Raw genomic sequence first — 11,844 nt, forward strand, 5'->3', positions numbered from 1 at the left:
TGCCTTTATATACTCTCAGTTTCACTGTTTCTATGCTTGAGGAAGGCTCATGTGAGCCGAACGTCGCAAATTTGCCACAAAATGGGTGAATAAAAGTTTTTATTGTTTTCACTATAATTCAGGAGTGCAGTCCCACTTTTTCTCCTTTTTGTAATATTGGGTATTGCCGTAACCCATTGCTGGACATTGCACCCGTTCTCTGGATGGTGCTCCCGTTGGATTTTTCTTTAATATATATATATATACTGTATATTTATATATGCAAACGCAAATATATATATTTATACATATATTGTAAATATATATATATATATATATATATAAAATCTAAAATGCCAATAATATGCATAGTCTAAGTTCCCAACTAAACTTTGTATCTTTGTATAATATACATCAAGATAAAAATAAAAAAGACAATGGTTAACCCTACATTTAAGAAAACTATACAATGTAAAAAATATACTAAACAATGTCATACAGATACAAAAATGAATGGGATAGCCTAGCTTAGAATAATGATAAAGCCAATAAATCAGTTCATACCCCAACTCAGTAAGCCGTCCACTACCAGTACCCCGGCTATGAAGCAGTTAATAGCAGGTGTTGTGCCTGTGGGGAATGTTAGTTCGCTCAGCCATTGTCAAGTACACAGTTATTGGCTGCGTGATATACAGAACGTTTTTCAGATCTGAGTACATACCTTCACTGGGCCCAAGAGGGAAGTCATGTTGCTGACTTTCTTTAGAATAAGAGAGCAGACAGGAACTGATCTGAGCACTAAATGATTTCAGCATTGTCATGTGATACAGGGAAACGTGACTAGCTGACACAACTCTTTTATTTGCTTAGACCAACAAGATAAACTGGATTTACCATGTCCTCTGCAAAAAATATTTACACCAACTAAAGTCTTCAATAAAGCCTAAATAGAGATCATTAAATGGGTTATCCATTGAATAATGTAAAACATAAAAATTCACACATAATCTTGTACATGACAAACTCTTTCTAACAAAGCTAGAACCAGCCCTGTACCTCACATAAATCCAGAGATCTCCCCTTTTATTGCTCTCATTGTTCTGCTAGATTTATTTCAAGCTGTCAGTTTAGGGGATGTGTCCTCTCACTGGAGTGGGGGGGGGGTCCCTTCTGCTGGAGGATGAAACTGAGCATGTGCTTCCATCTCAGTGAGCAGGACAGAGAGATTAGGAAAAGGGCAAACAGCAGGTGGCGCTATACAGATAGATTTCATTGAATAATTCAGTAGCTATATTACATTTTTAATTACAAGCAATTACAAAAATATTCAGATCCAGATACTGGTTTGAAAACTGTAGAATATTGTTAGTGGAACAACCACTTTAACCACAGGTTTATACCCCCCTAGTGACCAGGCCCTTTTTTACAAATCGGCACTCCACAACTTTAGCAGTTTATTGCTCAGTCATGCAACTTACCACCCAAATGAATTTTACCTCCTTTTCTTCTCACTAATAGAGCTTTCATTTGGTGGTATTTCATTGCTGCTGACATTTTTACTTTTTTTGTTATTAATTGAAATTTAACGATTTTTTTGCCAAAAAATGACATTTTTCACTTTCAGTTGTAAAATTTTGCAAAAAAAACGACATCCATATATAAATTTTTCGCTAAATTTATTGTTCTACATGTCTTTGATAAAAAAAAATGTTTGGGTAAAAAAAAAAATGGTTTGGGTAAAAGTTATAGCGTTTACAAACTATGGTACAAAAATGTGAATTTCCGCTTTTTGAAACAGCTCTGACTTTCTGAGCACCTGTCATGTTTCCTGAGGTTTTACAATGCCCAGACAGTAGAAAAACCCCACAAATGACCCCATTTCGGAAAGTAGACACCCTAAGGTATTCGCTGATGGGCATAGTGAGCTCATAGAAGTTTTTATTTTTTGTCACAAGTTAGCGGAAAATGATGATTTATTTTTTATTTAATTTTTTTCTTACAAAGTCTCATATTCCACTAACTTGTGATAAAAAATTCTAGGAACTCGCCATGCCCCTCACGAAATACCTTGGGGTGTCTTCTTTCCAAAATGGGGTCACTTGTGGGGTAGTTATACTGCCCTGGCAATTTAGGGGACCATATGCGTGAGAAGTAGTGTGAAATCAAAATCTGTAAAAAATGGCCTGCGAAATCCGAAAGGTGCTCTTTGGAATGTGTGCCCCTATGCCCACCTAGGCTGCAAAAAAGTGTCACACATCTGGTATCGCCGTACTCGGGAGAAGTTGGGGAATGTGTTTTGGGGTGTCATTTTACATATACCCATGCTGGGTGAGATAAATATCTTGGTCAAATGCCAACTTTGTATAAAAAAATGGGAAATGTTGTCTTTTGCCAAGATATTTCTCTCACCCAGCATGGGTATATGTAAAATGACACCCCAAAACACATTCCCCAACTTCTCCTCAGTACGGCGATACCAGATGTGTGACACTTTTTGGCAGCCTAGGTGGGCAAAGGGGCACACATTCCAAAGAGCACCTTTAGGATTTCACCAGCCATTTTTTACAGATTTTGATTTCAAACTACTTCTCACGCATATGGGCCCCTAAATTGCCAGGGCAGTATAACTACCCCACAAGTGACCCCATTTTGGAAAGAAGACACCCCAAGGTATTCCATGAGGGGCATGGCGAGTTCCTAGAATTTTTTATTTTTTGTCGCAAGTTAGTGGAATATGAGACTTTGTAAGGAAAAAAATCAAAATAAAAAAAAGGAGATTTTTGTGAAACTCACCTGTAAAATCTTTTTCTCGTCTTTTCCATTGGGGGACACAGACCATGGGTATAGCTTAGAGGTATTAGTAGGAGGGACACTATGCAAATGAAAGAGCTCCTCCTCCTCGGGCTATACCCCCCGACTCCACCAGGAGGAACTCAGGCGTTGCACAAGCAGTAGGAGAAGGAGCAAGAAAAAATCCTGGAAACCATCGGACCAAGCCATAAGGTCCAACCAGAAACAGAAAACTGAACTAAAGACCCCTCCTGCAACAGGAATAATGGGTGGGAGCTGTGTCCCCCAATGGAAAAGACGAGAAAAAGATTTTACAGGTGAGTTTCACAAAAATCTCCTTTTCTCGTACTTTTTTCCATTGGGGGACACAGACCATGAGACGTCCAAAAGCAGTCCATGGGGTGGGAAAAAATATCAGCACCGCCAGGAGGAACGCCCAACGGTCAAACAGGAACCACAGCCTGCAAAACCCTGCGGCCAAAGCCGCATCAGCCGAAGCCAGTGAATGCAACTGACAAAAATTTGCAAAGGTATGCAAGGACGACCAGGTGGCCGCCGTACACAGCTGAGACGCAGAGGCACGATTGCGTCTTGCCCAGGAAGCCCCCACCGCCCTAGTGGAGTGAGCGGCAATCCTAGCAGGGGGAACTCCACCACAAGCGCGACAAGCCGCGGAAATAGCCAAGCAGATCCAGAGCGCCATGAACGGCGGACGGAAGCAGTAGCCGCGAGATACACCTTCAGGACCCGTACAACATCCAGGGAATGCTGAGTGCGTTCCTTGGGGTTAGCCGGAGAAGGACAAAAGGAAGGCAGGACAAGATCAAGGTGGAAGGGAGAGACCACCCTGGGCAAAAAGAAGGGGACTGGACGGAGCACAACTTAAACCTGGTGGAAAACCAGAAAGGCTCCTGACAGGAAAGAGCGGCCAGCTTCGACACCAGTCTGACTTAAAAGCTTGTGATGGGATGTGAACTCACAGCCACTGCATAATAGCCCAGAACTTTAATCACTACGCCATGTAGCTGTATCAGAAGCTATGGTCACAAGGAAGACCACTTTCCAGATGAGAACAGTCAGAGAGACCCTCCTCAAAGGCTCGAAGGGGGCCGACTGCAGAGCGCGCAGAACCAAATTGAGATCCCAAGGAGACAAAGGGGGAACATAAGGGGAACCGAATGCGCCACCCCCTGAAGAAAGGTCACCACCGGACCCTTAAGAGCAAGGGACCCCTGACGGCCCGCGCCGAAACCTGACCTTACAGGGAACTAAGCGACAGTCCCTGCACAAGCCCAGACTGAAGAAAAGACAGTACCATCAAGATGGAAAAACGAAGGGGAGGGAACCCCGAACCCTCACAAAAGGACAGGAAGGCCATCCAGGTACGATAGTAAATCCGGGAGGAAGAAGACTTCCCCGGACTGATCATGGTCCTAACCACTGAATCCGAGAACCCCATCTTCATCAGGATGGCGGTTTCAACAGTCACGCCGGTAAACGAAGAGACCGTAAATTCTGGTGGAAGAACGGGCCCTGAGACAGTAGGTCCTGTCTGTCGGGAAGAGGCCATAGGGCGTCCGCCAGCAACCGAGCCACGTCCGAAAAACCACGCGTGGCGAGGCCACTCTGGGGCGATGAGAACGGTCGGATTCCCTCCCACCTCGAACTGGCGTAGACCCTTTGGTAGGAGAGGAAAACAGAGGAGGCTGAAGTCCTGCCACGGAGACACCTGCGCATCCATCCGTACGCCTTCGGATCTCGGGCGCGAGCCAGGACCACTGGGATCTTGTTGTTGAACCCGGACGCCATTAAGTCCACATCCGGACGGTCCCATCTGTGGCAGATTTCTTCGAACACTTCTGGATGCAGAGACCACTCGCTTGGATCCACCTTGTTGTGGCTTAGAAAGTCCGCTGTCCAGTTGTCCACTCCTGGAATGTAAACTGCTGACAACACCGGAACGTGCGTCTCCGCCCACGTCAGAATTCTCTTCACCATCCGGCTGCGGGTCCCGCCCTGATGGTCGATATAGGCCACGGCCGCGGCATTGCCCGTTTGAACCCGCACTGGGAGGCCCGCAAGGAGAGAGGTCCAATAGGAGAGAGAGAGCGGAAAAAAATCACCCTCAGTTCCAGAAAGTTGATTGGAAGGCGAGACTCTGCCGCCGACCAAATCCCTTGAACCGTGCGAGACTGGAAAACGCCCCCCCAACCCAGGATGCTGGCATCGGTGGTGGCGATCGTCCAGGAGAATGCGAGAAAGGAACTCCCCGACCTCAGGTTCATCGGGAACAGCCACCAAGGGAGAGCTGCCCGAACCCGCTGAAACTGGGCATATGGAAGGCCTCGAAAGAGGCTACCATAAGACCCAGGACCTGCAAGTATTCCCGAATGGAGAGGCACGGGGAGCGCAGCAGATGCGACACTGCCCCCTGGATCTGGGAGGACTTGAAGGCTGGCAGAATACTTTGGCAGCCGAGGTGTCCAAAATCATCCTCCGGAAGGAGAGCCTCTGGGACGGGAAGAGGCAGGAGTTTGGGAAAGTTACCAGCCAGCCGAACCGTTCCAGAGTCTGAACAGTGATCCGGACGCTGTCCTTGGTCTGCGGTAGAGAGGGGGGCCTCCATCCGGATATCGTCCCGATAGGGCAGCAAAGGAATGCCCCTGGTACGAAGAAGCGCCATGAGTGGTCCAGGACCGTGGCAAGGACCCGCAGGGTGGTCGCCAACCCGAAGGAAGGGCGACAAACTGACAGTGTCGACCCGTAATGGCGAAGCGCAGGAATCGATGGTGGGATTCCGCAATCGGGACATGTGATAGGCCGAGGAGCAGCAGGGCGGGCTGACTGGGCCCTCTAGTGCCGGGAAGGCTGGTGTAAAGGAAGGCCTCTTTGCGGGCGACCTGAGACCCCCGGCGGAGGAAGCAGGCGACGGCCTACCAGATGAGAAACGGCAAAAAGGCATGCAGAGATGAACTCGTCCAGCTGATCCCCATAAGGTCTGGAAACCCCAAAGGGGAGATTAGCAAGGGAACGCTTGGTGGAGGCGTCAGCGTCCCACACCTTCAATCAGATCTCTTCGCGCTGAGTGACAGAGATGGCCAACCTGCGGGCAAAGAGGGAAACAATGTCCCTAGAAGCTTCGCAAAGAATCTTAGAAGCCTGAGACATCTGGAGAACCAACTCCAGTGTGTCAGTAGCCGCATCTCGTACCGCCAGTTCCTGGTGGTGGTGCTGTAACCACACAGAGAGAGCACTGGCTACCCCTGCTGAGTGAAAGGTAGGTCACAGGGACGCGCTGCCAGCGAAAAAAGGACCTGGAAGAGAGTCTATGCGTCTGTCTACAGCATCCTGGAAAGAGGAACTGACTAAGACAGGAAGGGCTATATAATTGGCTAATCCGGCCACCGGAGGACCAACCTTAGGGGGAGGAGACACCTCTCCTCGCGGTCAGCAGGGAAAGGAAAGTATATTCATGCGCTGGGTGGTCGAGAACCTTATTAAGACTACCCCAGGCCCTGGACATGACCGCGGAAAAATCCCTCATGGACCGGGAACATGGTAGTCTCCGACTGCCTGGACGGAAAAAGGGGGAACTCCTGACAAGTGGAAGGAGGAGAATCCCCTTGGAGAATAAAGGTGTCTCGGACAGTCGCCACTAAGTCAGCCACCCTGGTGGTGAGCTTAGGCGAGGGGTCCCGCTCCATGACCTAATCAGAGCCGGAAATTCCCCTTCAGACTTGCGCTCCCTAAGGGAGGGGAGAGTCGCCCGAACGCGCCTCTAGACGAGGGGGGGGGGGAAGAGCCGGAGCCATCCGAGGAGGGATGCTGCTGCTCACGCTCCCTGTTAGTAGTCGGGCGTCTTCTGTGGAAAACCACTTAGAGAGGTGGTTGGCGTCACAGGATTTGAAAATGCCCTATAGTCCAAAAAGGACCTGGCTCGTCCGAGCCGGATAATTCCCCTTCGGATTACTCTCCCTAGGGAGGGGGAAGAGCAGTCCGAAAGCGCCACAGGCGAGGTGAGGGGGGTGGAGAGACGGAGACATCCGAGGTGGGATGCTGCCGCTCACGCTGCCTCTTCGTAGTCAGGCACCCACTGTGGGGACCACTGAGAGAGATGGAGTCGTTAGCGCCACAGGATTAAAGGACATGGTTGCCTTGGCGACTAAGACCAATTTAGCGGCCGCGCTGGACATGGCAGATGCCCAAGCGGGGACCGCAGGCTCCCAGGGACGTGGAGGAGGGGTGGAGGAGGGGGGTAAGGCAGGGATGCAGGTAATACTTATCTGCTCCTGCAGATCTTCTCCCTCGACTCCAGGACCAGCAGGGATGCACCTCTTCAGGCTTCTGACTCCTTGTCCAGGAGTGCAGTGTTCTGGTGGAAGGTGGCAGCAGGAGACCCAGTAGCTGGTGGGATACCGGAGCTGCAGGTCGAGCCCGGATCCACTTGTCTTCTTTGGGGGGCAATGGAGGCAGCCAGGCAGCGTCCAAGGACGGCGGCGGGCACTCCACGGGGGACCAGGAAGGCGCCATGCCGACCTGTGTCCCCATCTAGAAAGAAAATAACAAAACGGAGTAGAGTGATGAGGAGCTGCACGGCCGTGAGCAAACAGAGTCTCCGGTGTAAGGAGAGCCAGAGCGGCATGCCGAGGCTCCGCCCCCCCGAACGCGTCATTATGGCGCGAAAAAAGCGCGCGAAAATAAGCGCATGCGCGAAAATAAGCACGCGCGAAAATATGCGCGGAAATAAGCGCACGCGCGAAAATATGCACGAAAATAAGCGCGCGCGCGCGATTTAAACAAACACCACGACTCCCCTCACGTGGTGCAGCAGGGGTTAACGAGGCCATGGAGGAGCGGCCTGCCGGCGCGCGCTGAGAGAGCGCAGCAGCCAAGGCCCGACGAGAGAAGCGCTGAAGCCCACAGTTTAAGGGGGAAGAGATGCCAGTACTCCAGTGCCAAAATGAAGAAAGTGCCCCATCAGGATCCTTCTTCAAGCTCACCCAGGTAGCCACAGACAAACAGACACAGAGGGAGGGGGAGGGACTGGGCAATACTTATCTGCTCAGCATGCTCCCTCGATGTCCAGACCAGCAGGGATGCGCCTCTTCAGACTTCTGACTCCAATCCAGGAGAACAGTGCTCTGGAGGAGGGTAGGCAGCAGGCGTCCCAGCAGCTGGTGGGATGCCAGAGCTGACATGTAGAGCCTGGATCCACTTTTCTTCTGTGGGGGGATGGGAGGTAGCCAGGACACGTCGAAAGACGGTGGCAGACACTCCACGGGGGCCAGGAAAGCGCAATGCTGACCTACGTCCCCATCTGAAAACAGAAAAAAATAACAAACACCTCCTTGGACAGACACTAAGCAAAGACTGAGTTCCTCCTGTTGGAGTCGGGGGGTATAGCCCGAGGAGGAGGAGCTCTTTCATTTGCATAGTGTCCCTCCTACTAATACCTCTAAGCTATACCCATGGTCTGTGTCCCCCAATGGAAAAAAGTACGAGAAAATCATCATTTTCCGCTAACTTGTGACAAAAAATAAAAAATTCTAGGAACTCGCCATGCCCCTCACGGAATACCTTGGGGTGTCTTCTTTCCAAAATGGGGTCACTTGTGGCGTAGTTATACTGTCCTGGCAATTTAGGGGCCCAAATGCGTGAGAAGTAGTTTGAAATCAAAATCTGTAAAAAATGGCTGGTGAAATCCTAAAGGTGCTCTTTGGAATGTGTGCCCCTTTGCCCACCTAGGCTGCAAAAAAGTGTCACACATCTGGTATCGCCGTACTCAGGAGAAGTTGGGGAATGTGTTTTGGGGTGTCATTTTACATATACCCATGCTGGGTGAGATAAATATCTTGGTCAAATGCCAACTTTGTATAAAAAAATGGGAAATGTTGTCTTTTGCCAAGATATTTCTCTCACCCAGCATGGGTATATGTAAAATGACACCCCAAAACACATTCCCCAACTTCTCCTGAGTATGGCGATACCACATGTGTGACACTTCTTTGCAGCCTAGATGCGCAAAGGTGCCCAAATTCCTTTTAGGAGGGCATTTTTAGACATTTGGATCCCAGACTTCTTCTCACGCTTTAGGGCCCCTAAAAAGCCAGGGCAGTATAAATACCCCACATGTGACCCCATTTTGCAAAGAAGACACCCCAAGGTATTCAATGAGGGGCATGGCGAGTTCATAGAAAAAAACATTTTTGGCATAAGTTAGCGGAAATTGATTTTTTTTTTAGTTTTTTCTCACAAAGTCTCAATTTCCGCTAACTTGGGTCAAAAATTTAAAACTTTCATGGACTCAATATGCCCCTCACCGAATACCTTGGGGTGTCTTCTTTCCAAAATGGGGTCAGTTGTGGGGTGTTTGTACTGCCCTGGCATTTGAGGGTCTCCGCAATCATTACATGTATGGCCAGCATTAGGAGTTTCTGCTATTCTCCTTATTTGAGCATACAGGTGATGAGATTTTTTTTCCCGTTCAGCCTCTGGGCTGAAAGAAAAAAATGAACGGCACAGATTTCTTCATTCGCATCGATCAATGTGGATGAAAAAATCTCTGCCCAAAAAAAAAAGGAGGGGAAAGGCGTCTGCCAGGACATAGGAGCTCCGCCCAACATCCATACCCACTTAGCTCGTATGCCCTGGCAAACCCGATTTCTCCATTCACATCAATCGATGTGGATGAATAAATCATTGCCGGGATTTTTTTTTTTTATATACAAAGTGTTTGCCAAAGCATAGGAACGACGCCTCCTCCTCAGCTCGTATGCCTTGGCAAACGTATCTGTTACTGCAGAGGAGAAATCTCGTCTTGCAGCACCGCATACACTGACTTTTGTGTAATCTGACAGCAGCGCAATGCTTCTGTCAGAATGCACATCAGTGCTGCAGCTGCTTGATCGCTTGGTCCACCTAGAAGGTAAATAAAAATAAAAAAAACCAGGCCGCAACGCAATAAATTTATTAACATTAACTTTTATAAACTTTTGAAACAGAACAATAACTTTTTTGCTTACCGGTGATTTTTTTTTTAGTTTTTTTTTTTTTACCTTTATTGAACAAACCTCTCCTTCCCCATGGGACAATGTGCAAAGCGCAAATCGCCCAGAGATGCAGCGAAGTACATTATGCACTTTGCCCCAGGTGAAAGGAGAGGTTTGTGGCAGCTCTGTGTGAAAGGGCCCTAAGACCCCTGTGTGCCTGTCCTGTGTACGCAATCCCTATGCTAATAGTGTACCTGAGTGTGGAACTTGCGGAAACACTCCCCTATGCATAGGGCAGGCTGGTCAGGACAGTCAGGACAAAAAAAGGTGGTGTCACGCCTTATTCCACCCCTGCTACAGACACGACATCTTTTTCTTGTGGAACGTTGAGTTGGGGTACCAGGATAGACAGACGGGAAGTGTCTGCCATGTAGCCGGCTCACTACATTAGGGCCTTGGGGCACGGACCCTCCTGGATACAGGATTTCCGAAATGATCTCTTCCTGGAATATTAGGAAGGATCCTGTTCTCCCAGCCTTACTGTAGAGAACAAAACTATTGTACATCGCCAATTGGATCAAATAAACAGACACCTTCTTATACCAGCGTCTGGTTCTGCGGGAAACTAAATAGGGAGCCAACATCTGGTCATTGAAGTCCACCCCTCCCATGTGAAGGTTATAGTCGTGGACAGAGAGGGGTTTCACAATGACTCCAGTTGCCCGTTCAATTTGGACAGTCGTGTCTGCGTGAATGGTGGACAGAAGGTAAACGTCCCTCTTGTCCCTCCACTTCACCGCGAGCAGTTCTTGGTCACACAAGGCAGCCCTCTCCCCCCGTGCAAGTCGGGTACTAACGAGCCGTTGGGGGAAGCCCCGGCTACTAGGTCGCGCGGTGCCACAGCATTGAATTCCGACTAGATGTAAGTGCCGAAAGAGGGCCACGCTTGAGTAAAAATTGTCCACGTATAAGTGGTACCCCTTGTGGAGTAAGGGTGACACCAAGTCCCAGACAATCTTGCCACTGCTCCCCAGGTAGTCAGGACATCCGACCGGCTCCAGTTTTGAGTCTTTTCCCTCATAGACCCTAAAACGATATGTATAGCCTGTGGCCCTTTCACAGAGCTTATACAGTTTGACCCCATACCGGGCGCGCTTGCTGGGGATGTACTGTTTTATGCCAAGGCGCCCGGTAAAATGTACTAGGGACTCGTCTATGCAGATGTTTTGATTAGGGGTATACGCATCTGCAAATCTGGATGACAAATGGTCTATGAGGGGCCGAATTTTATGGAGCCGGTCAAAAGCAGGGTGGCCTCTTGGATGACAGGTGCTATTGTCCGTAAAATGCATAAAGCACATGATGGCCTCAAAATGTGCCCTAGACATTGCAGCAGAGAACATGGGCATGAAATGTATTGGGTCTTTAGACCAATATGACCGCAATACATTTTTTTTAGTTAGACCCATGCTGAGGAGAAGGCCCAAAAAAAATTTAAACTCGGAAACGGTGACTGGTTTCCACCGGAAAGGCTGGGCATAGAAGCTTTCCGGATTGGCGGTAATAAACTGTGTGGCGTAGCGGTTGGTTTCTGCCACAACTAGGTCATAGAGATCCGCGGTGAAGAACAGCTAAAAAAACTGAAGGGCCGATCCTAAATGAGCCGTCTCCACGCGAACTCCAGACTGGGCGGTGAAAGGGGGCAATACGGGTGCGGCGGAATCAGGGGATTGCCAATTAGGATTTGCCAGCACCTCTGGGAGACTAAGGGTTCTGCGGGCCTGTGAACGCGGTGGCTGCGACAGGGGAGTTATTGCACGTGCCACCGTACCAGCTGGAACTGCCCTTCTGGTGCTCGCCACTTCACCAGGGAATACGGCAGTGCTGGTAGAAGGTCCAGGCTGTGCTGCGCTGCTGGTGTATGCCGCACCATAAACAAGATCAGCGCTAGCACCACTCTGCTGCAAATGAGGATCATCATGCAGGGTAGGCAGAACTCTTACATGGGATCGGGTACGTCTGGCCGTAGCAGGGACCTCTACCTCGTCATCCTCACTAGCCGTTAGAGTGCCACTGCTGTCTACAG

The 11,844-nt window shown here is 49.2% G+C and overlaps 1 protein-coding gene across 1 annotated transcript in view; it reads right to left on the reverse strand.

Moving 5' to 3' along the window:
- CFLAR (CASP8 and FADD like apoptosis regulator) overlaps window positions 1-777 on the reverse strand; it is a 67,554-nt gene extending 66,777 nt beyond the window's left edge. Inside the window, exon 1 of the mRNA XM_044303174.1 lies at window positions 701-777. Within this exon, the coding sequence (XP_044159109.1) occupies window positions 701-727 (27 nt within the window). The 5' untranslated portion in view covers window positions 728-777. The remainder of the gene's footprint in view (window positions 1-700) is intronic.
- Window positions 778-11,844: the final 11,067 nt, after the last annotated feature.

This window comes from Bufo gargarizans, chromosome 8 (genome assembly GCF_014858855.1).
Source record: "Bufo gargarizans isolate SCDJY-AF-19 chromosome 8, ASM1485885v1, whole genome shotgun sequence".
Taxonomy (NCBI): Eukaryota; Metazoa; Chordata; class Amphibia; order Anura; family Bufonidae; genus Bufo; species Bufo gargarizans.